This window comes from Teleopsis dalmanni, chromosome 1 (genome assembly GCF_002237135.1).
Source record: "Teleopsis dalmanni isolate 2A chromosome 1, ASM223713v2, whole genome shotgun sequence".
Lineage (NCBI taxonomy): Eukaryota > Metazoa > Arthropoda > Insecta > Diptera > Diopsidae > Teleopsis > Teleopsis dalmanni.
This window is the reverse complement of record NC_051846.1, coordinates 140,591,310-140,618,792: the sequence shown is the minus strand read 5'-3', so window position 1 is coordinate 140,618,792 and position 27,483 is coordinate 140,591,310. Positions and strand designations below refer to the sequence as shown.

Sequence of the window (27,483 nt, the reverse complement as noted above, 5' to 3'; positions counted from 1 at the left end):
AAATATCGAAAAATATACAGCGCGCGAATTTTAAATGAGAATTTCCGAAAACTTTTCAGTCTTAATGTACTTTATGATACTTTGCTATGGAAGCAAAAGCTTGGCTTTATAAAGGCTACCCGAATTCTGCTCTATCGCGACAAATGGTAAAGAAGTGGTTTGCTAACTCAAAATGTCCTCGTACCAACACTGATGATACCTGACGTTGGACGATCAAAAGATTTGGTGACACCAGAAAACATCAAGAAGGTCAACAAATTTGTTTTAGCAAACTATAATGTGAATGTTAGCTAATTAGGTATTTAGATAGCTGGTCACTTTAAAAATTTCAATGAAACATGTTGACTTCATTTTGCAAAAACACTTGTCACTCTTCGAAGTGGGTGCCGCATTTACTGACAATTGACAGAAAACTGCATAGTGTCGATGATTCTGGCGGCTATTCATGACTATTGTAGCGAGATAATAAGGAATATGTAAAAATGCAAACTTGGATTCACCATTTCATTCTAGATTCGAAACAGCAGTCAACTGAATGAACAACTGTCGGTGAGCCTCACTCAAGGCGGATAAAAATATAACAAACAGCTAGCAAGGTTACAGCTCCTGTATTTTAGAATGCGCGTGAAATCTTTTTCATCAACTACCTTGAGAAAGTTCAGATCATTAAGTAACGAGTTAATGGACCTACAGGAATAAGAAAAAAAGTTATCTTTCACTAAAACAATGCGCTGTGTAGCAAATCGTTTGAATTGCTTCCGCACCCACCGTATTTTCCAAATTCAGCGATTAATACCTGTTTGTCTCAAGAAATGCTGCGAAAGGAAGATATTTGGCATATTCAACAGTATTTGTCATTATCAGCGCGAATGTAGAGAATGTTATTGAAGACTTTTGTGGAATGCTAATGATGATGACTGACACCGCAGTTAAAATCGAAGGTTTTAAAAAGTATCAATCGATTTTTATCACTAGTTTTGTGGTGGTATACATTTATCTAATTGGCAACACTAATCCAATTATGTCGAACGAACACATCTTTTAAGTGTGACATATCAGGTTATATTTTTCATAAAGATATTTAGTCATAATGCAACTATGACTTTTTACATTACTTTATATCATTTTTATTTTTGCATATATTATAATTGTAGTGTTAATAATATTGCAAATATTGAAATCTGAAATGTGAAAAAATTTTTAAAGTGTATTTAACTATTTGCTTACTCACCTGACCCACATTTGTGAATCCATATTTTTCCGCAATTATATCGGCCATTCTGTTGCCTGCTGGTATATGCACAGCAAATTCATTCGTATACATCGGTTGCTGCGGCATGCCGTGCGTGCCACGAAAGCTGTCCAACAGCTCATCGTGCAGATTAAAATTACTATTACTATCAGTGCTGCTATCGCTTGATTTACTATATGTTAAATTATTACTACGACTTTCATAACTACTACTTTTGCTAGAGCTGTTGCTGCCAGCGCTGCTGCTACTGCTGCTACTGCTGCTGCCACCGTTGGCGTTTTTGCTTGCATTGTTTTTGTTTCTACTCTGTTTATTGGTGGTTTTATTGAGATGGCCTTCTGCAATGAGCGTAGCAAAGGCTTCAGTGTAATCATTAAAAATATTTTCAACTGCACCAACTGCTTCAGCCTCTGCTGATGCTGGTGCTGTTGATGCTGGTGCTGCTGCTGTTACTGCTTTATTTATGTTTGCAGTGGATTTTATAACATTTTCGTTGTTGTTGCTGCTGTTATTATTATTAATGTTATTACTTGTACTATTTACAGTTTGACTAAATGAAGTTTGCTGCTTTAGTGTCTGTTGTTCGCTGTTGTCGTTGAGGCCATTGTGTTGTGCGCTTGCCGCAGCAGAGTTTTGCGCACAATGTATTGGCGTTATGTGGCAACCGCTTAGAAACACTACAACAACAAATAAATATGTACATAAATAATTCGTTTTGAAATAATTTTTGATATTTGTGTACCCCCGCGGGCGTTGCCGCCACTTTTGTTGCAACTTCAAATATTTATTTTCGTTAAATTTTATTGATGTTGTGGCTGCTGCATGTAATTTGTTGCATTTTTCAGTTGCATTTCTATGCACTGTTGCAGGCGTTGTCAGCGTTGCCGACGTTGCGTTTGGGAACGTTGCCTTTATTGATGATTTTGAATTGTAACATCCATCATCGACATTGGTGGTGTGATGAAAATTCATAGTTATTTGTGTTGTGATTCGTATATGGATTTTTTTTTGTTTTTTAGTACAAAGAAAGATTGCTGGGCTTAGGTTTTATTGTTGGGGGATTTGTCAGAAAACTTTTTTGACACATGCGTGCGGCTCTTCTGCTCGAAACACGTTTAATGAAAATGTTGTCTGTATATATGCATATATTTTGGTTTTGTTTTATGTAAACTAATCCATTCCTTTGTAGCCAGAATTGCAATTTCAGTCTATGTATTAGAAATCTGAAAATGAAAATGTAATTATAATAAAACGGTTTGTTTTTAAATAAAAAAATGTTTATTATCTCTATATACATATACATTTACATATTTTAACTGATATTTTTTTATAATAAGAAACCAATAAAAAAAATATATTAGACGTGGAAATTCAATGAAGTTCAAAAAGAGTACTGATGTCGCGGTTACATATACAAAAAATTTTTTTTGCTCTATAGAAAATTAAAAATTATTTGCAAATTCGAGTTCTTAATGTAAGTAAATTCAATTAAAGGAATAATATTGTGCCTTTTCTTAATATAACTTTCTTAACTAACCTTCTTAACATAAGTTTCCTTACATAGCTTATTTAACGTAAACTGTTCTTAACATTACTTTCTGAACATTAAATTTAACAGAATAAACTACAATCTATTTCTACCATATAAACTTTCTCTTTCTTATTGTATTTTTTCTACACAGTGTCGCAAGAAGTGTGCTTTTTATGTTATATATTTATTTTCCATTATGTTCATATAAAAAGTGAAATGTTTCGCTAATGCAAACTACCAACTATTAGCAATTGTCAATGAAACTGAAAATGATTTGATTATCGTTAACTTTGGTAAATGGCAAACAATTCAATAAATATCAAAATGGTCAAGTAAAAACACGTATACGCTATGATGCCCCTCTCCTCAGTGTGGGCTGCGCACATGTGATTTCCTATATAACTTTATTAAATGCGATAAACTCACGATTTTTATGTACCACTTAAAGTTAATGGAAGTTTAACTGATACCAAAAATTGGTCTCATTTTCGATACGTAGTATGCCCCTCTATGTTCACCTTAAATATCCTTTTAACGTCGTCAACAAATACTTGAGCAGTTAATAGACCGTAACATACTCGCATACACACACACACACACACACACTGCTTGGCTCAAGCTAAACTAAGCACGCACACGTGTTTCTGCATATTTTCTACAAATTCCAGTATTTGTACGGGAGTGTGTGTGTGTATAGATTTTGCTTGAATATGTGGTTGTTTGTATAAGTTGAGTTTGGTATTGAGTATGTATTGTGTGCCATGTAATTTTTTGCTTTGTTTTTTGTATTGAGCTGTCGTATTGATCTTGACGTAACTGTTGACGTTGCAGCTGACGTTGACGTACTTATAATTTTTTGTTTTTGTTTTATGCTTATTTTTGTTATGCATGTAACATATATATGAGTGCATAGATGTGTGGTATATATTCATATATTGTTATTTTTATTTTAACAAAATATGTTATAATTTCTTGTTTTGCTTGAATGTGTTTCTGACTGCAAGTGTTATTATTAAACTGGCGTTAATTTATTATATATTTTTTTCTATTTTACTTCCATCGTCATTGTTATTATTTTTATACATACTCATCATATATTACTGCAGCAACAACAACATTGGCATGTAACAACAATATTAACAAACAAAAGTTGTAAGGAAAACATAAGCATTTCAATATCATAATATTAATAATAATAATAAACATAATAATAATAATAATAAAAAGTAGCAAGAATAACAAGAAAATGAAACAACAGTAACAGCAACAACAGCAACGGCAAAACAACAAAAACACGGTTTGTTATGCTTCTGAAAAGTTATTGTATTTATTACATTATTTCCATACATGATATTGTATTGTATTTTATTTTTATTTGCATTTGTATTTATAAGTAAACATGTGTGCGTGAGTGTGTGTTGTTTTATTTTTAAACATTTTGCACAATAGCATACAAACAGCGCAGGAAGAAATGAAAACAATAACTTATGTATACTTGCGTTAGTATGTATGTCTGCTCACACAAAAGCGTAACATCTTCAAGACTCTAACTTGTTTATGTGTGAGTGTAATAAATTTCAAGTATGACTTTGTGTCACACAAAACAATAAAACACTCATATTCTAACAATGGCACCGCAGTTCCAACACAACAATACGTTTACAGCCGTAGCAGCATAACTCGACGCGAAGAAGCAGCACAACAATAGCAGCGCTGCGAATAACAATAATAAACAAAACAACAGGTGCAGGGCGTTAAGTAGACATTACTATGCATGCTACTGACTGAGGGCAAAATATTGCGTCTATTGTGTGTGTGTGCTTGGCTTTGCATGTACATAAATAATTATGCGTGTATTGTATGCATAAGCATAAGCATAAGCATTGTTCCAGCGATTTTTCTTTTCGGTTTATTTCGGTAGAAAAAAGAATCTCAAGTGTTATTGTGTGCTTTTAGGCTATTTAATTTAGAAGTGCCATAGAAGAAGGTGTGGTACAAATTTACAGCAACGCCTAACAGCAGCGACGAGGGGCGAAATATTACAGCCAAAGCATTTCGCAATTCGAATTTTGCCCTTTGGAAGTATTCGAGAGAAAACAGTATTTTTTATTTTTAAAAAGCTCTTATGCAAATATTTGTGGAAGACGAAATTTTAATAAAGGATCGTTCATAAATTAAATGCACACACTTCTTTCCTTAAAGCGAAAGGAAACAATTTAAGATGGCAGCTATAAATAAGGATACTTATTGATATTAGCTTTCCTTGAAGATCAAAGATACAAATTTATTTATAGCATGTATAGCATGTATAGGCATAAATATTTTATTTTTTGCTGTTTGATGAAATTATTGGTAAAAGTGAGGTTTTTTTAAATAAATTATGTGATAATTTAATTTATTAATTTTAGCTAAATTTTATGAATAGCAAAAATCAAGGCTTGCTGCTGGAGTGTGTCAGAAATAAAATTAGAATATCAAAATTCGGTGTTTTATAAATCAGTAGAGACATTTAAATGAAAATTTTTTTTAAACATAGTTTCTGAGTTGAGCTTTCTCTTTAATTCATTTTGAGCTTACCGGAAATCTCCCAAATTTGGACCGAGACGCTATTAATATTTATATTGTTGGAATACCTCCAAAGGTATAATAAAGAGAAAAATGAAATTTTAAAATGAAAAAGTTATCAGTAGAGTTTATACACAGATGACGTACATTAATCTAATGACTTAAACCAATGATAGCTAATTTTTGCGGCAGTATCTAACAAATACTGCTATTAATTGCTTAAAATTTTAAGTTTGTTTTTTATTATTATTATAATTGTCTTAATAATAATTTTTAATTACAACTCCATTTATTAGAATTAGCTGTTTATTATAATTGTTTCAAAATGCTATAGCAAACCCAAAAAAAAAAATACTCGCTAATGTAATATTAAAAACAAGATTATGCTGTAGAACTTTTTTATGTGTGTCATAGGTTTAGCATCGCTTATTAAGATATAATTTTTTTTAAGATAATCTTCATCCTTATTTAAAACTAATTGCATTGAATTTGAATCTAACAGTTAAGACCAACATCAGCTCTTAGATTCGGTCTTAACACAGTGATTATTTGATGACACAGTTTTAATCTAAAAGATACTATTAGTTACTTCTAAGATATTGCTGCTTCGTTTATCTAAGTTTAAGTTATGCATGCATATATATAACTCGTCTCGGTCTTTATTAGATTGACTTGATGAAATTTAAAGCAAAAAATTTTCTCTCTACAAACTCTTATTTACTGTAATAACACAAGTATTTTAAGTTTGCATTTTATATTCGTTTCAACTACTCGTACTACAAAATAAAACACTAAAACAATTTTCTGTGATAAAATCACTAGTATTTGCTATCAAAGTGCAGACAGGATTCAAAACTAATTTTACTTTTACTTCTAAGCAAATTTTTCTCTATTTTTTTGAACAAAATAAAAAAAATTAAACAAAAATATATAAAAATGAGCTCAAAATAAATAAATGTGTGTGTTTTCAAAATTCAAAATCTAATAGAATTTGCAATTCAAATGAGCACAAATATTTGCAGAACAGAGCCAGAAAAGCGTGAATGCTGGAAATCTCACAGATACTCGCAAACAAATGCTTAAGATGTGGAAAAATCTCAAGAAACAAAATCAAAATGTGTTTTTCTTAGGCAAACCAAAAAAAAAAAACAGAGTCTGAAATAAGCATTTAAAGGAAAATATATATTCGGCTAGACGTTTCCCTTCCCCCAATTTGTAGTGTTCGCTAGAAAAGCGTAAAATTTTCGATATAAAAATTCCCTATAAAAATTACAGTCAAATTCACATTTGGGTTCGCCTTTCGTATGTTCTGTAAGCAATCAAAAATACAAATCCATAAAGCCAGATGACGGAGAGCAGATAAAACCCAAAAAGGTGTTGAAAAAGAACGTGTTAAAATGTTAAAAGTTCTGACAAAAAAAAGGATATGAAAAAATTGTAGAAAATTACTTGATAAAAGAACATATGAAGTTGTGGTATAAAATCCTCATAAACAAGGATCAAGCCAAATAATATTACTACTATTAAAAATATTGAATCGATTATTACATGCATTAAACTTCAATATATGTAGTTTACATTGAATCGCAAAGAGAAGTTGCAGTTTGCAATAAAAAGTCAATATTTCTAAAATGGAAAATTAATTTTAAACTAAATTTAATTAAATTATAATTTTCAAATATTTGTACATTGTGCAGTTAAACTGTTAAATTTTGTCGACTTAATAAATCAACAAATTTTTCCCATTCGCAGGAGTGAAACGCTTACCACAAAGTCAATAGTCGAGACATTCTCACAATGAACTCTGAAAGTGAACTCTGCCAACCTGCAGCCGTTGTGTATTTCCTAGTTTCGGTTCGGTTTTCCCTGTTAACGATTCTAATTGAATTGAATTTTCATTCCCTATAAAAATTTGCATTTGCCCAACTTGTTAACTGTGGCCATTGACAGAAGAGTGACTGTGTTATCCTTGCTTTGATGATTTTATGGTGTTGGACTTTTGCATCTTCGTAGTGCAGGACGTTTGCAGTCCGCATCCCAACTGCTCACATTTGTCTCTGACACAGTTTATGCACTTCAACGTGAGCGCAGTAATTCATTTTTGCCTAACGAACTCAAGCAATTGACATTTGAATAAGCTCCCAGCATGGGGATAATTGACAGGACGAAATTGTTGGTACGGCCAATAGCGGCAAAAGTTGCTGCAATAGTAATAGAAAAGGACATTGAAATAAAAATTTGAAAATTGCATTTAAATTAGCTCAGCATGAGCAGCAACGGCGGTAGCGGCAACAGTGGCAGCATTTGTCAATATTGCTTTGAGATTTTCGATGTCAGCAGCACATAAAGTGAAAATTTTGTATTCAATTAAATATTAACAGGAAAATTAATTAAAAAGGCATATGAAAAGGAATTTTTTAGATTTATGTGGATATTTTATGTTATGTACTTAGATCTTTTCACTCAAATTCTTAATTAACAAATTGTAAAATAGATAAAAATATGGTAATAATAGGTAAATATAGGTACAATTAATTTTTAAGGTTTCCTAGTTGACATATTATAGACCCGAGGTAAAAAAAATAGTTTAATGATCTCCTACTAACTTCTTGTAATGTAACCACTATGTAATATAGTTCTTATAAATAATTTTGAGTACATTATACGTATATTACATATTATATATAAATATTGTATACATATTATATATATATTATGTTTATATATAATCTATATAGTTTTAATATTATTAAAAATGTTTAACAATAATTTATATTAATTAAATTGATCTATTATTATCTATATACACTCAGAGCTCCCATAAAGCGCGGTGGATCTTAGAATGACACGAAACCAACATGTTGGTGTGCTCACCAAAATTTTGGTGAATGATAGTTTGTCACCCAAAAACTTGCATTAGTCATTTAAATCTATTTGGTTAAGATAACTGTCCATTTTAAAAAATATTGCTGGAATGCTTTTAGGGGCGATATATCGTTCTCTTTAGTCTAACCAAAGCGATTTTGTTACTATACAATAACATATTGGATTTATACTTTAAAACTAATCGTGTTAGAGAAAGTTTTTGAGAATCAATATTTGGGCTGTACTATCTACAACACTGGAATGTATTTACCTTGGCAGCAGTGAGCCTTTGCAAAGAAGCGTTAAACATTACCACGAGTTTTGTCACTTCAGTGCTAACTCTGTCAAGTAGGATTATCATTTCCAATAAGTTGTCACTTGGCAAAGTTAGTTGGTTTTTTTTGCAGCCCACCGCAGTTCTCCATTTATATTCTGCTTATTTTAGAAAATTATACTGGAAATAATGAATAGGACTAACGCATATACTTTCAAAGAGATTTGCCATCAGAACTCTCTCAAAAGAGGATTGGGAAGCAGGGCTGATTATAGCACAAGGAAAGATAGCAATTTACACTGAAGAATTAAAAACGGACAAAGACATAGGAATCGATTTCTATCCCGCAATCTTAAGTACTCGTAAAATCTACCAACTTCTAACTCTATTTCAATATATCAGGCAGAAATTTCCGGCGTCCCAATAGCCTATTTTCTTACTACGAGTATGGGCCTTCATAAAAGAAGAATGTATATTCGTACTGACAGTCAGGCAGTTACTAAAGCTTTTTCAGCAGTCTGCAACTCTAAGAAAAATTGTTCACAAAAGTAGACAATGTACTAAGCAGCAACTCCAGGCAAATTCTAGTTTGGGTTCTGGGACATTCTAATATAGCAGGGAATGAACGCGCATAAGTGCCAGCAAGACTTAACGCTTTTTCTTAAAAGCCGAAAAAATATCAGGACACACAAATAGTAATTCGGCTCATATTTCTCAGTAGCTAGGTCAAGCCCTAGATGGCTTTATACTTCAAATTTAGAAGTTCCGACTTGTAACATAGAAATAAGTCAATAGTATTTAGGTTTACACAGGTACACAGGGACACAGGACTCCAGAAAAGCATGAAGCCAAGCTCAGCCTGTTCAGTTCTTCTGTAGTTAGACATGTACATGTACTGTCCTTCTGTAGTGCACGTCTATGAAACGGAAATACCGGAGCACCTCTTGTGTCTATCTCCAGGCATCTTCAGAACCAGGCTTAAGTTATTGGGAGCTCTATTCTGTAATACAACAAGCAATATCAACACATTATAAGGAATATGGTATCAAAATGGTTCTCTTAGCTACGTGAGGAATGTGTACTGTGAGATCGAAACGCTTTTCTTAGCTATTTAGGGAGAATTCGATTTTCCCCATACTTCACATACCTCCATATATTTTAGAGAATGTTTCAATAAGAACAACATCTTTTCTTGTGCTTAGAATATTTCTGATTCCTTTCCACAGCAATTATGATTCCTTATGTTTTTCAATGTCATGGAGTTTAAATATGGGCAATTTTTGCAAAAATCAGTAGACATTGAAGGGAGTTATATGAGGATAGGTTAAAGTGCATATTTAAAATACTATTTGGAGATAGTAAACGGCAAGTAGTATTACCATTGGAAAAAAGTATTGCAAAATGAACACTGGAGAATAGAAATATTGTACATTTTAAAGGGATGCCAATTCAACAAAGCTTACACTGTTTTAATAAATACTCACTTTTTGTTTCGAATTTTGCAAATGCAATATGATTTCAACTAAGCTTGCCGGTTTGTAAAGTCAACTAGTTTCCTCTACTCAGGTCATTTTTATTTTTCTGCAGAATTTCTTCACATTAAAGCTATTCCGTTTCACGTAAATTAATGAAAAAATGTGTACACTTCTGTTAAGTTGTTAGCATATGTTAGAAAATTCTATTGTATTTGTTTAATGTTACTAACACGAGAATGGCATTTTCTTGCAACGTAACAATAGCACAACATTACAGCGTTCCATGCAATTAACATAGCGACACACACTAACATAGCTGCCATATGTGAACAAGCATTCATATGCACTTTTAATAACATAATATTTTTTGTGTTTTTTTTTCTTCTTTGTTTTTTTTTGTTTTATCAACACGTTCGACGATAATCCTCTTGCATTTTAACAGTTTTAAGCATAAAGTTTGTAAGAATCTTTATCAAACGCTGAGAACAAAAAAATCTTTATTTAATTGTGAAAGTTTTTTTAAAAGAAAATTTTTATCATTAAAACTTTTTAGTAGATTTATATAAAGTAGCAGTTTAGCATTACATTTTTAACAAAGATTTTTCGCACTATTCTTTTTCCATAATAAAATCCGCAACACATTGTAAATATTAAAAATAGTAACTTCAGCCATTTTGTGTGTGCCAGTGTGAGTTCAAGTTTGAATGTATGCAGCGCGGTTGGTGTGCTTTTACAACCATAAACACCATAAGGAGGTGTAAAGGAGGTTGAACCGAACCATCCATAGAAATAGAACGAAAGTATATTTTTAATGGACGTTGCCATAGAGTAAACTTATTGGTGTTGGCGCTATAAGCGCTTACGCTGACTTTTATTATTATTTTAGCAAGACTTATGTTTTACTTTGTTTATACGTGCATTTGCATTTTTCTTCCTAGTTTTTCATATTCTGTTTTTTTTTTCAACACACACTGCTTTTAAATTTCTTTTCATATTTAAATCATATATTCTATAAAGAACTTAACTTCCACCCACCCTCACCAATCCTGCCGCCTGCACTCCTACACATTTAAGCCATTTTGAATATGTACAAAAGAAAATAACTTCTTTTGTTTCAGTGATGCAACGATCCAGCGGTGCAACGATGCTGCGGTGTTCCCATAATGTAGCGAATTTTGCTGCATTTCGTTTTGTTTTTTCGCCAACAAAGTAAAAGTAGTAAGATTTCTTTTTATTATGCACCAAAAAATATGCGGGAAATATTTTATACATATTTTTATAATAAAACAATGCACACACACTCCCATAATGCATTTCTATTCGAGCCCTTAAGTGCTTGCTCCACTATTCCCATACTCTTCCCACACTGCGGCTCGTATGTTCAGTACATTTTTTCGGGGAATGCATGAAATATGTGGAACATTTGTTTAGCGTTTTATCCAAGCTCAAATATTTGCTTTTTATACAATTTTTATAAAATTTTTTGCAACAACATTAAATACATTAAATTCGAAAAATATGAAATATTGCAGCAAATCAGAATATAAAATGATTTTAACTTTGTTTTTAAGCTTTGACTTCCAGAGGTCAAGAAGAGTTCAATAAGGTTATTAAATTAATGATAAATCGTAATAAAAGATTTACTTCAAAACAGAAATGGGAATTGTAATTTTTGTTCTTGACCATTGTTTCAATTTATACCGCCGTTTACAACAACTGCTTAAGTTGGTCAAACTTTAGGGTCATATATAGCTAGACCTGGGTAGTGTATGGGAATAATGTTAAAAAAGTCAAAAATTTTAAGAGTAACGTTTTGAGAATCCATTTTAACTAAAACTAGTAAAAGTGTTGTGTTTTTTAAAACACTGGAATTCAATACATGAAATGTTTGAAAAATGTTATGATGTCCCTGTTCTATTGAAATGATCAACCGATAATGCCTAATGCGGTAAACCCTTGAATTCAAAAGTTACCAGCTGATATTTCAAAGTTACCAGATGGAAAGTTGCCAACTTTCCGAGATCGGCTTTCAGGTTATGTGAAAGCCGAACTCGAAATAAATAGCCCGTTTATTTTTAATAGGATAAAAACATCTAACATATGTATCGATAATATAGTGTACTATATGAATATGTTTTATCTCAATAAAATACTGATTTTCCTTTTGCTAAAATATGGATCCGTTAGCATATGGCAGATTCTAATCGTCAGGAAGCTGATAGATAGTAACCGTTCCAATTAGCGCGAAACGCAAATGTTAGTTGCCTTGTAATATGTTGGTTTGTCTTCCAATACTCATTTATGTGTTGTTGATATATATATAATATTATATTAAAATTATTGGTTAATCCGGTCAGTTGTTAAAATTTTTCCATTCGCACCTTCAGAAAATCACAACATTTAATTGATCAATTTCCTTGAAATAGAAGTTACAATTAGTATAATTAATAATAGAATAATTTATAGCTTTGTTGTTGTATTTGAACAAAAAACTGCGAAAAAATGACTTGACTTTAAGGTAAAAGATTTTTCATGCGAAGAATATGTGAGTGCTGGTTTGAAATTGTACTTTTAGGCAAAAGCTAGATCGATTGTATGATTGCATCACTTTTTAGGGAAACTTTGAAGGAACATAGTTCAGACTTTGAAAGCCGATGAACTAGCTAGAAAAGGGGCGGCCTCATATTATATTAAGCCACAACCATTCTGCGGTCCGCCATGAAGCTTTTTCAGACTTAAAATTAATAAGTGGCTGGAAAGAGTAGCTCAGACTTATTGGGATAATACAGTTGGCTGCAGACAAGCTAACGAATCTATGGCGAATCGATCAAAAACCAGAATTAGGAAGCTACTAATGCTGAACAGATGTGGCATCTGACTTGAAAAGCATCTATCGAACATAGGTGTTACTAGAGAAGATAGCTGCAGACTTTGTTACAAAGAAGAGGAAACAGCTGAGCACATTCTGTCACTGTGGTAGTCTCGCCAAACTCAGACTTCAGTACTTATCACCTGCTTATCCACTTATAACGGAATAAGGCAATTCTCTCCAAAGGATATAATGGCGTTTTTAACTGCTACTCATCAATGGAACTAAAGTGAGTGTGTCGGAATAATCCTCAAAGGATGCAGTGACGTGGTGACAAGTTCCCAACCCTTTTAAAATCTCAAATCTAGTCTAATATAGTGAGAATGTGTAAGCCACTGAACAAAGCCAAATGTTACCAAAAAGTTTTTGTTTAATTTGCTATACTGTGAACTGACTAATGATACAATAAAAAGTCAGTGCAGCACTATACACTGCATGAATTTCCTTTACTCATCAATTTTGAATAAATCTATGAAGATATATTGTGGAATACACGTATTTGAGTTCAATTTAAGACTGGTTTATATTTATTTAATTACAATTTACAAACTTATGAGGTTGCTTACTGAAAAGTAATGGCATGTCTCTCCTTCAATTATTTTCCTTGGATATATATTGCAGACATCATGAAGTTTAACTTTCAAGGATTATAATCTAACAGAATGAGAACACAAAATTTTCCACTGGAATGCTTGAGTATATGAATATATAAAAAAAATTGGATAATGTCTTTAAAATAATTTGGACTTACTAGCTAATATGGACGATATACAAAAGTTTATCTGTAAGCTATTTTCGATTAAGAAAATCTCACACCTGAGGAAAATAGTGCCAGAAATATACAAAAACTTTTGATTAAAAAAAACTAAGAAAATAGCAAACAAGAAAAAACTGAAAACTTTAGCGATTGGAATCTAATCGAATATTTTCAGAAATCAATATTATTTATAAATATTTTCACTATAAATTCAAATAATATATTTATATCTAAAGAAACAATTTTCTGAAAATCCTTGCAATTGTTTTGAGAATATTTTTTGAAGGACTTCGTTCAATTGAAATTCATGAAGTGTACGAATCCTTGTATTGTGAAAGGAAGAAAAATATTGCGATTCAATTTGCATAATTATTTTCCGTATTTTTGTATTTCACAACAAATCTTGATTTGATACATTTTTGAATAAAAATGCAGAAAAATGTGCACTGAGTGTGAAAAATTTTAAAGTCGAAGAAAACAAATAATGCAGTTTTTATTTTATTTTCGTAGGAAAGAGTATTTATTTTTAAATTTAAAAATATAAAAAAGGATTTCAAATTTCAAAAAAAAAGGATAAGCAATTGTAATTGTGAGGAATTTTACACGTGCGAATATAAAGCAATAGCTATATAGAATATTCTACAGATTGTATAGATTATTATATACCTAGATTATTTTATATTTGTTTCTTGCAATAGAAACTGCTTAACAAAATATTATTGATATTAAAGATATTTCATATATATGAATATATACTATTTGCAGAGAGAAAGTAGTCATTTTTATAAGTTAAACTTTTTATTTTACTTAGTACTCAAAATTAATAATATTACGTTAGACGGATTCGAATAGCAAAGAAAAGCCAAAGATAAAAATTTCAATAAATTAACTAAGTTTTTGTGCTTATCTTCTCTTTGCTATTCGAATTTGTCTAACATTAAAATTGTTTCTTTTTGTCATAAAGGAGCGTTCCTCTCGGCCAGAAAAAAATAACATTTATAATATTAAATTTTGATAAATATTCATTCCTATCCATTAAACAAAAGAAAATTCTCCAATTAAATTTGTTTAAGGAAGTCAGTACCTTAACTTGATGCATCAATTTTTTTCTTGAAATGGTTGGATTATTTCTTTAATCTTAATTAAACAAAGATTGCAGTTAAACAAGTTCCCTGTTTCAATAAACCAAACCTTGTCAATACGGAATTCTTGTAAACTTCTATGCGCTAACAGTCAAATCACCGATAGTAGTTCGAATTATGTCATTGATCTGTATAATTGAAGGATCAGGTTATTTCTAATTTTTTTGAGTTTCCAACATTTTTAACAGCAAAGGATATCAAACAAATAAGTTGTCTCTCAGTTAACACTGCAAGAATATAAACTTATATCTGTGAGAGAGGAAATTCTTCTTTAGTATATTTATTCTTTTATTTTGAATATCTCCAACTATTAGCCATCAGGTTGTGTGTCAGGAGTAGAACTTAAGATCTATCAAGTTTAAAAACAAAAATATTGTATGGAAATTAAACTAATTTCCAAACGCCACTGACAATGGATATTTAACGATATTCGGAAGAGATGTATGGTAACTCTGAAGACTCACATTTCTATTGTTTTTTATTATATATTTTATACATATAAGTTTTAATAGCTTTATGACTATTAAAATTGAATGCAACATAGTTTTCTTCTTTGCTAATGGTTATATTATATTTTATAATATATATATTTTTTGTATTTTAAAACAGAGTTTTTATTATCTACTTTTATTGAAAATTTTTATAGACTGAAAGTTATTAAAAGAGTTCGAAATAATAATGTAGCTTCTATACTGATGGAATTGGAAATGTTCTCAATGACTTTTGTCTAAGTTGTGCGTTACAAAAAGGTTACTAGTTACATTGTTTAATACTCTCTAGAATACGTCCAAATGCTATTTGTTTGTACTCCTTTAACTATTTGTCCGAAATCCACAAAGTATGCTCTAGGAACATTACTTATTATATCAAAATAGAACTGTAATTTTTTATTTTCGAACAGAAAATCGAAATTTATATAGAAAAGTGATGAGCTAAATAACGGTTTTGTGGTATCATAATATGTACAAATATTCGTGATTCTGTTATCCTATATATTTTATGAAATTAACTTTCATTGTTCTCGAATTATCAATCCAATGCAGCATTTATAGAAATGAGTGTTTCAGTTAAGTTCCAATAAATTTTTATATTATTTTCTAATATTCATAGAAACAAAAAAAAACTTTATGACAAACAAAAGTTAGGGTCCGGACTGGATTCAAAGTTTGGATTTGCAGCGATTCATATACATCTTAACCACGCCTTAATAAATCATGTGTCAAAAATTAATCACAGAAAATAATCCTAATGTCCAGGTTTGACTGCATCGAATTTTTCGGAATGGCACTATGACACATAGACGAACAGCTATAATTCAATTTGTCGGTACAGATAGAAATAAGCAATGCATACATATATAATAGGTGCGTATCTTCGAACGCATAACGCATAAACAGTGTACCCTAACTGAATTTTAAATATAAATTGTTAGAGTTGGATTATGAATATATAAAATATTAAGAAAAAATATTAGAATTTTCAGTTTGCTTTATGCGCCCATCAAATTAATTTACAATCAATTAATTTATTGGCTTACCAGAGAATAATTTGAAATACCGTTGTGTTCTGAAAGTAAATTAAATCAATTATCTATTACTTTCGCATGTAACAATAATATTTTAAAATTAATTTATTCCAAATATATACTTTCTATTCAAAAAAAATATTTAAAAATTATGAAAAAATTTGTTCAAATATTTAATGATTTAAACGGATTAAGAATTTTTTCATTCTATCACATTTCTTTTAAATATATTTCAAAAATATTTTTACAATTTACAACGTTTTTTAGAAATATCCATTAATTTTATTTTTACACAATATAAACTGTAAAAAAATATATAATAAAAATTTTGGGCATAAAAATTTGTGTAAGAAAAAAACCCATTCATTTTTTGTGAAAAATAAAATTAAAAATAAAAAGCATAAAAGCTAGAATAAATGTAATGGGCTTGATTAACATTATCATAGTTGTGTTTGTGTATTAGTAGAATTTGTTATTTTAGTAAATGCGCTTCGTGCTGTTGTTATTGTTGTTGGTATTAAGCGAGCATAATAGTTACAGTTGTTGTAATTTTTAGTATTTGCTTTGGTGTGTTGAATGGCACACACGAAAACTGCACACATACTAACCCAACATAGTTTGTAATTGTGTACATGTTATGCCTGCAGCAAACAACAATTACTGTAAACAACAGCAATAGCAACAACAACAACAGTGTACTGTTCAAAAATTTAACAAACAAACTAAATGTCATGTTAAAAGTTTTAACATTTTTCATTACAATAAAACAATAACAATAACAATAACACTAACAAATACAAGACAAGTAAAACACAAAAAAATGTCAGCGAATTTCAAACATGGTTTTTATTAAAACACAAAAACCAGCAAAAACCAAAAACCAAAAACTGTAACTACAATAAAATTTTTGTTTAGAACAAACGGAAACTATACTAACAGCAACAACAACAACACCGTCAACAAAAATAATAAAACATTAACAATAAAAACTAACAAATTTAAAATTTATTTTTCTAAAATTCTTGCCGTTTCTAAAAATGAAGTTTTGTGATGAATGTTCTGCAGCAGGCATTTTAAATTTGACATGAGAGACGTGTGGGACATGCGAGACATGAGATGAGGAACCAGGCACGGGGCCCGGGGCATGAGGCATGAGGTTCGAGAGAAGTGACCGTACATCCACATACCATTTTATTATAAGTGATTCTGAGTGCGTATGACTGAGTGCAGGATGTGCAAGTATTTCAGTTTTAGTTAAATTTAAAATATTAAATATTTTTGTAATGAAATAAAATTCCACAGCTACGGATGGCAGCAGTAAAATTTCAAATTTTAATGAAATTGTTTTAATTGCAACAAAAATAGCTTTAACTAAAATACTTAATGCATCTGTACATTTATTTTTTGTGCTCAAACCTCCACTTTCTTAACCAAACTGGAGCGCAAAAATTTGTTTTTTATTAGCATTATAAATATAATACAAATCATTAAACCGCAATAAAATATTATATTTGGGTAATTTGTCCCCTAATATTAAATATGCATCAATAAATGCAAACACACTGCAAACAAAATTTGTTTTTATTCTTATGCAAACGAAGCAACAATAATGCACTTTAAAAACATTTCCAAATCGTTTTGTTCAACTGACGAAAAAAAAACCACTACTTTCGAGAAAATAATACTATAAAGACAACTACCTTCGTGAAAAGATCGTTAAAAAGCTGACTATCTTCGGGAAAAGAACACAACCCGAAGATTAAAAATTCGAACATAAACACTACATTAACATACAGAGAAGATACTCAATCGTCTTTTCTTCATCTTCATAGCAGCATTGCACAACGCTACTGTACTGTATATCCCCTGTATTCATCTCCTGTTTTCAGTCTAGATAGGGATGATAACAGAATACTGTCTGCGCACCAAATACACTGTGTAGAAGATGATGATGAAGAGGTAACAATTGAGTATCTTCTCCGTTACTTTCCAGTTCTAAGCAGAATTAACAAAACTACACTGGAATGGATCACTATCACAGAATGATAAAGTATAACTGGGATTTTTCGAGAGAAAAGTTGTTTGTCAGATCATCAGTACCCCATGAGTTGGCGAAGTCTATCGCAATCGAAGAAACCAAGAGAAGACTATCGCATTCGAATAATTATGACAGTAATAAAGACTATCGAATTAACAATTCAATATTTTCACTAGTTCGGTCTTGTCGTGAGAATGGATGAAGATGCTTTAGTAAAAAATGACAACAGCACTTAGCATGTAAAAAACTTTCCCCAACACAATTCCCCACTTCATTAGAAGATATAGCAACCACATCCATTGAGTATACTCATAAAGAATCTTAAACTGTTGTTAGTGCTCATCAGCAGCTATAAAAAACGTATACTACGTTTTGCTCCAAGCTTAGATAAATTTGAAAATTTAAATACTAAGCTTCTCATGTTTCACCTCCTGATTATTGGAGTGCGATTTCAGACGAAAGTGCTTCGCAGTCTGATGGCTAAAATCTTCTCTTCTCTTAAGAGTAGTTTTATTGGGTTCAAGTCTCACATTAAGTTTTGAAAAACCAAACAATGAAAATATGTAATAAAAAAGTATTAAAAATACATAAATATATATATCCAGAAATCATTCCGAATAGTTGATAGTTTCAGCAACTTTATGTTGTAAGGTGACTTTGAAGAAATTCTATTAAATCAGACAACAGTCTTTTAATTTCGAATGTCACTCTTAAAATAAGAGGTTGCAATATTTTCCTAATATTTAAAAATCTAACCCAAGTTTTTCTATAAGAATATGTAGTTACATATTTTTTGTGTATATTTTAGTGAAAAATAAATTATTGTGAGTTTTTGTCGGGCAAGCAATTCTAAGGCATTTTAATTCAATTAAATGTTGAGTTCAATTGCGCTGCCCTCTTTAAGTCGATGGGAATGGATTAAATCAATTACTCTTGTTTTTCCATTCGCCACAATAGTTGCAATGTTCTTTCTGATGTAAATTGTAATGCAATTAATGTTTTTGTTGTAATGTTTGCACTTTGATTTAAAGTAATTTATGTCTTTGATGTTTGAAAACAAATTAACCGGAAATTAATTTTTTGGTTTGGGTAATTTTATTCATAATTACATGCACCTTCAAACTATGCGAGAGCATAAGTACGCATATCAGCCATCAAAACGGAAGCAGGAGCAATTTCATAATTACAATTCAATTAATAACCCTAATTAAAGGCCATAATTCATTTTGTGCATAAATTAAATTTGATCTTAAATAAAATTGCACACAAAGATTTTGAATAACGACTACGAATTTAATATTTATTTACACAAAATATTTACAAATTCTTTAAAATTGTTTCAGAATTAATTCCCATTCAGTGAAATTGAATAATTACATTAGCAAATCATTTTTAAAGAGGCTCTTAGGTTTTCCCTTAAAATAGCCAGGATGGTTTAGAAAATAACAATGGAATCCAAACCATTTTTATTCGATAAATTGGACAGAGATAGAGGATATAATGGATAGATGGAACAAACAATTTTTTAAAATATTAAATTTATTGAATAAGTTAAAATTTAAGTTTCGATTTTCGCAACAAAAACTTTAATTAGTTTGCTGGAGTATTTAATAATAAAAGTTATGTTAGATAATGACATTGAGATGATATTTTTAGAAAAGGAAGGAGATATATGTTAGTATTAATCTGAATTCTATATAGATTCTAATAGTAAAATCTCTTCTAGCCAGCTACTATCGCCACGAGGTTTAATATAGAATATGACTGGATAAGTAATAACTCTCACGGTATTAAAACTTACTACCACAAATTGGTTTATGGTGACGTTAGTTCCAATAATGATTTCACGAAATTTAATAAAATATTTCATATGAACTATATATTCGATACACAGGTTTATACCAGTACAAATACCCATTACCAATTCGGACTGTCACATTGCGTATTCAAGCGGGGTTATCCTATTCCTGATTTTGAATGTATTAGTATTTAAGGTACATTTGCAATTGAGATATCTATAAAATTTTATTTTCAATATATCCTATGAGTGTTTAAAATAGTTGTAACTTATAACAAGTTCTAATGTCCACCTCATGCTGAAGAATCCTTTTGTAGCAACTTTCAATGACTTAATGGCAAAGAGCTGGTAATAGTTTGGCCATAATTTGGCGATTGTTCATCACGCTATTTCAAAGCGTTAAAAATTTGAGGATTGTCGAAATAAAAGTATTCCCTTGCATCAGTTTTTATTTTAGTGACAGTAGAAAGACTTTTCTGGCCAATTAATTTTATCAAAATAAAAAATAACTCTATCCAAAAATTTCTTAAGGAACAAAGTGAACATAATATATATTGTGTGGCTGGTGTCACTAACTTGTTGATACAACGCTGAAACTATTTTCCAGATAGTTTTACATATTTTTTATTCTTCCTTACACGTTTTATTGTGGGACGCCCGACCGGAGATGAAAATCTGGTACTACGAGGGACAGGGTCCTTTGACTATTGAGGTTGATTCCATTAAGGGAGTATCGTGATGGTTGCGGTTATAAGCCAGGCTTACGCGGGTAGAATAAGTGTATTCATTTACAATTATTCAATGTGAAGATATATTTTCCAATCAGGTACTATGACCCAAAGATCAGCAAATGTAGGTATGTAGGTATGTAGATAGGCCTCGTTCCTCACCAAAAAGGAAGCTATGCCTAAACATATAAATTCAAGTGATACCGGTGGAATTCCTCGAAGTTCCAATTGGGCGTGCATTGGAACAATATACTGATGCGTGTGTGAAGAACACAGTAGTGATAAGCCCTCACGGCATGTATCCACGTTAAATTCTGGACCCTCATGTTTGAAGCTTGAGGTATTAGTGTTCGGAGAACAGTATTTGACTTTTTCAAATCAATTACAAATTTTTTATTAAATGGTGGCATATATATGAAAAAATATTTAAGATTTCTAACTTTTAACATCAATTTCTAATATAAGTTCACTTTTAAAATATTAGTAATTACGCAAATTATGTCAGCAGTTGATTAGTAATTAAGAATGACTCAAAGGAATATAGCAATTTACATGAAAATTAGTTCAAAATCTCACATAATCGTCTATCAACAGTGAAATGAAGCAATAAAGTTTTTATTTGACATTAAATAACGCAAGTGTCGCATTCCACGTGCACTGCAAAACCATGCAGAACATTAAATTAAATACTTTATGCAACATGCACAGAACAGAAGTCAGCACCTTTAGAAACTGCCATCTTGCAAGCTAATTACGTGGAATTATCGCATAAAAAGTTACTCATACGCACTGTCGGACCATTTACGTATTTGCATACGTGGAGTCAAGCGGACAAAGCGCATAAAAGTCTAAATGTGAAATACATTTACAAAATGTTCGTAAATTACTAGGTTTGAGGACGAAAATGAAATAAACAAAACTGGAAGCGGCGTTGAAAAGCACAAAATTAGTCTTTCATATTCCGCCAGGAGTGCAAGGATACATGCAAGTGTTTAGTCGGTGGCAAAAGGCGACATGTCACAAAACGGTCAAATGAGTTTAGCACGCTGCTTACATTAGAAATTTATGGAAATTATAGGTTTTTTAAATGAATGCATTACATTTAAAAGTAAAAATGTAATTAAGATAAATGCTAGTTAGGCACGACAGATGGAGTGATACGTAATGTAACACATTTTTAGTATACCTAATAGTATATATGTAGTAATGGCTTCTTTTAAGAAAAAATTCCTATGAAAACATAATTAAAATTATGATTGTTTTAATGCATTTATGTTGAACTCATTAAAATTGTTAAGAAATTTTTAAAACAAAATTTTATTCCGAATTTAGGACACAGTTTCTATGTAAGTATATTATGTCAGGGCAAAGTATATTGATTCAGCGATGTCCTTCCGTCTGATTAACCCATTGAATGGCATGTATATGTTTTTCACACCCCGCAGTTTTTAAATTATTTCGGTAAGTGAAAATTAAAATAATTTATGGCTTAATCACGTGATATACTCATCCTCTTGTAGGTGCCATTTCAATATTAGATCGCTTAAGCTCATGCTGGTTTCAACAAATGGTATGAATACCAGAAACACATGAAAGCAGCTAAACCACCAATGGTGACATAATGTCGTCGTTATCTCACGATAAATTTAATAATTATTTTATAAAGTGCAATGCATGAAATTAAAATAAATGTGGATTTTCCCAAAGATAAAATATATTTATTTAAACTTTAGAAAAAAGAAACGTTGATTTTAATTAAAAATGTTAATTGGTTTTCTTTTTTTGCATTTTTATATATACAATTATTTTTACAAAAGAATTGAGAATTTGTTAAATGGGATATTGTGTATAAAAAATTAGTAATCATTATTAGTATCAAAATTAGTAATTAACTAATAAAAATAAAACAAAAGTTGAAATTTAAGCAAATTTTTGAAGTATAATAACAAATACGTCAATAAATAATATATCTGAATGTAAAAGACTATCACAAGTTAGGACAATATTGCTTTTCAAAACAACATTTTTCGACAATTACAATATATGCGGCATTTTATATATAAAACTAAATCAACTAAATCAAAATAACGTAACGTAACGAAAGTAGATAAAATTAAATTAAATAAATAAAGAAGCCATACTGTTATGTCAGTACAAGACAGTATCTTGTATAAGTAGATGACAAATAATAGTACTATTATTCTGAACATGTTCGATTAGACACAAAATAAGAACAAAAAAGGCAGATCCAGACAAAATCCAGATTTGTTAATTGAAAACGATATATATGAATCTCAAGATAGGTTACATTATCTGCTTGCGATATTGAGGCACTATTTAGGACTACTCTCTAATATAAATCATTTAGGAATTTATAAAATATCAGGAAATTCCTCCAAAAAAAAAAGATATTCTGCTGATAAAGCTGCAAAACTTATTTCTTTATATTAGTTCGATAATTTACAATGGGGGTATTCACCTAACCACATAAATTTATTAAATATATAATTTTATGCGATTACTTATACTTCTATAGGAACGCACTTAGTGAAAAATTTTTGCAAACTTATTTGATCAGCTGTGTCGCTATCGAAAAGTTCGAAAAGTATTTATTTTTGTGAATGATTTGCTTGAGTTGGAATGCAACTCTGTACTGACAACAGATAAATTTATATGACATAAATTTATTCGTTAAAATTTTCGTGTAAATTTATCAAGTTTGTTTAAGCTAAAAATTTAAGTTTAAATTAAAATTTCATACAAAATTTAACACTTTATTTACCAAGCAGATAGATGAGTACCTTTAACATCAAACTAACTACTCAATTTTTAGACCCCATACGATTTTTGTTATATTTTACTGTGTTTTTATTTTATTGTTATTTTTTATATTTCTTTATTTTTTTATATTTTATTTTATTTTATTTTACATTTTATTATTTATTATGTCTTGTTTTATTTCATTTTATTTCATTTTACATTTTTTCCCTTCTTTGATTTAAAGTGGAGTATGGCTTCCATAATATTTTCTATATAACGACATGTAATAACATTAAACAAACTTTTCTCATTATTATTCTTTAGCGAAAGACATTAAATGGTATCGCATTGAATATTAAAACTAATTAATTAATTAACTAGAAGAAAAGAGGAGAAAGTACAAAACTGCCATTTAATTAAATGAAACCATTTTCGCGTAACAGAAAGTTAAAGAGATTTGTTAATATAGCAAAAATTGCAGTGCTTATTTTCCGCTTCATCAAAGCATTCAGCGCAGTCAATGCAGTCAATGCAGTGAACGCAGTGAATGCATTCAAAATTAAATTAAAAACAGACTCAATAAGTTTTAATTTACTTTAGCGCAGAATAGTAGTAGAAGCTGAAAGGCGAAAAGACGAAAAGGCGAAAGGACATAGCGAAAATTTAAGGAGTAACAACAGAAAAGGAGTAGTAAAGAAAAGTACTATCCTGGTAACATTTTTTGTGAATTTTTATAAATTTTTATGTTTCGAAATTAAATCGCACAAAAGTCATAAAAGAGAAATATGAACGAATGCACTGCGCTGCTGCTGTTGCAGCCGCAGCCGCAGCACTTCGCAGGAAGTGTGCTCGCAAACGGAAATAATATGGCAACATAAAAGCCAAACTATACACACACACACACACTCACTCACACGTACACCTTCTTCTTTGCATATGTGTAGCTACTGAAGTAGCTTTGTGACTGTTGTAAATTTCTTTAAGTCAAACAAAAACTAAGCAGTCGAACACATACAAACGTGTTAACATTTATGAAAATAAACTGTGAAATACAAATCCTTCATATGCATGGATGCATGTTTCAGATTTCCAGAACGGAGCAGCTACTTATGCCATCCCCGATTCCATGAACTGTGCTCCGTGCTCCGTGCTGCGTATGCGGGTATGGTTGCATGTGTGGAAATGCAGGCATTTCGAATGCAAATTGCTGCTTGCATTTTTAGTTTAGTTAATACACAAAAAATGAAATTATTTTGTAAAATTGCATTGTATCTCGTGCGCAAAAAATTATAAACAAATTTACTAAACCACGCACACACACACACAGGCGTCTGTATGCCAACCCTGCTTTGTCACGTGCTGCTCATATTTCGTGTGCATTTTGTGCGCATTTTGTGTGCAACGTGAGCACAATTTCTGCTTTTCGTTTCTGTTTAGTCGCTTCCGTGTGCTAAATTTGTTGAAATGCATTTGCTTTGTTTACGGCTCGGCTTTGGAAATATGAACAAAAACTAAATAAACCAAAAAATGGGACCGGCTGACTTACTTAAGTGGCAGGCTTACATTGTCTCGAAAGACTCGGAAAACTGCAACTGCAACTTTGTTTATGTATTTCATGTGAAAATTATATAATATTTGGTTAAGTAAATTTGGGTCTTCTTTTGGTTTATGATTTCACATGATTTCAGTATTTTGGTTTTGTTATTTTTATTTTTATTTTCATTTCTATTTCTTTGATATAACAATTTCATATAAGTCGCAATAATATGAAAGGTACATTATTATTCAGAAAAGACTTAGTGCCTTTTACTTATTTGCATGCAATGTGTTGCAAATAAAAACAATTGAGATACATATCTAAACTGAAACACAATCTAGTTGGGTACGACCAAAAAGTTGCAACATATTTGCAATTGAGAAAATGAAAAATGTTGTTTTCACAAAAAATATTGTAAAAAAGAACGACTACAAACAGAATATGGAATTGAGAAAAATAATTTTTGCATTATAAAAATAATTTTGTATTCTTTACAAACAAATTTTTTAATTTATACAAATATATTTTATGTACCCACTGCATATAATATGTAAATCACAGTTAGAGCCATTTTATACAGACAGTCACATGACGAATGGTTACGGCAATTGTACGCTCTCTTCGATCATGGACAAGAGACAAGTCATAGAGAGAGTCATATCAAAATTGTCCATTTCCAACTTTATTATTATTTTGCTAACTTTTTACTAGAAGTAAAAGCTTTCACTGCAGTAAAACAGAGAAGTCTTTAACTAAACAGAAAATATTTGACTCTTCTTAAAAAACAACAAAATATCGCAATCTTATGTTTCCAGTAAGCCTAATACTTCATTAATAGCAGTTTTAGCAAAACTATGATAATACGGTTTCAATACGATAATACGAATATCTATAGCGCTTTACAACACTCTGTCAGAGATCTGAAAGTACGATTGGAGAGTACATTTGGTTTATCATAACTACTTTAGTATTCGAATAGATGCTAATATAAATGCACTTTAAAGTAATTAATGTAACTAAAATGTATGGAAAATTCATTGGCGTAAATATTGATGGAGATTGAGCTAAGCACTTAGCATTCGTATGGTTCTAGTGTTGGAGTTAATAACTCATGCTCTCGCACCACTCTACCTTTTGAAACTGTGTGGGTAGTACAAATAATAAAATATGTATATAATTCGAATTCTAATCTGGTATGCGATCCAATTAACGTAAGGAACATTACCAGGTACCTAGTGTAGTAGTATGTAGTATTTAGAGTAAGTATTTAGCATAAGTGTTTAGTGCATAAGTTTAGTAATTAGTTTATCATTGTAATATTACACATAAGAAATGTACATGGCAACTCTAGTTTGTCAAATTCAACTGGTGTGTATCATGAAAATAAAGGAGTCAGTATATTACTGACAACCGAAGAGGTGATGTGTTTTGTATTTAGAGTTGCTTGACTACACTAGATATGTTAAATGAGTACTCCACCTTTGTTATAAAGCAAGTACTAAACGTTATAATCTTATCTGAGACTACGAACTCTGACAATAGTAATATTTTCCGTTAAATATTAGTCAGACCTTTTATTATACAGTAGTCGTGAGTACTTATTTACTAAGTGTAGTTAATAGATATTTATAATATATGTATATAATTAAATTTGTTTTGTTTCACAAGAAATATTTAGTTTTATTTTACCTTATGTTCAAAGAAAGATGTGATTCCGAATATGCAGTATTTCTTATTTATTTTGAATCTGAAAAAAATAAATAAAAAATAAAATAAATTAAAATATTTTTATTAAAAAAATAAAAAAATAGAAGTTGCCACCTTGTAACATTTTAAGGCAGCATTTTACTAAGTGAAGTCAATTACGTATATTAAATTGACTATCTAGTCAATTAACTTAGAGATGTTTCTACGACAAGCGTAACTGATTTTTACCCAATTAACTGGTTAATTGAAAAAACTCGTTAAAACCATTATATAAACGTAATTTAACTCAAAGAAAATTATTAATTTGTAGTGCTGCCAGATAATCTCAATTTTTCTGGTATCAAAAAAATGAACTCTAAACGTAAAAACTTTACAAAATAAGAATTACTGAAAGTAATCTCTTCACTTTTTCAAAAAAAAATTCTGTCAATTTCTCGTTCTTTTACTATTATTAATACTCTTTTTTTGTGAAATTTGAGGCCATTGTGTTATAAGGATAACAAAAGGGAAATAATTGACTGAGTGAGAAATTGCAATTCCGTTTTTTCTGCCCCTGGTCAGTTTAATTTATTTGCACTTAACTTCTATGAAACCAAGTAGAAATGATTGCAGCTATGCTGGAAAGCAATTTGCTTAAAACAATAAAGTTCAAGTAGGCAA

At 30.5% G+C, this 27,483-nt stretch overlaps 1 protein-coding gene across 2 annotated transcripts in view; it reads right to left on the bottom strand.

Annotated features, from left to right (window-relative positions):
- LOC119669037 (furin-like protease 2) overlaps positions 1–27,483 on the bottom strand; it is a gene marked incomplete at its 3' end in the record, with an annotated part of 541,440 nt that overhangs the window by 231,603 nt on the left and 282,354 nt on the right. Inside the window, 3 exon segments of one of the 2 annotated variants that reach the window (XM_038078764.1) lie at positions 1,232–2,475; positions 16,268–16,296; positions 26,806–26,863. In XM_038078764.1, coding sequence (XP_037934692.1) covers positions 1,232–2,224 — 993 coding nt within the window. 2 annotated transcript variants of the gene reach the window in all.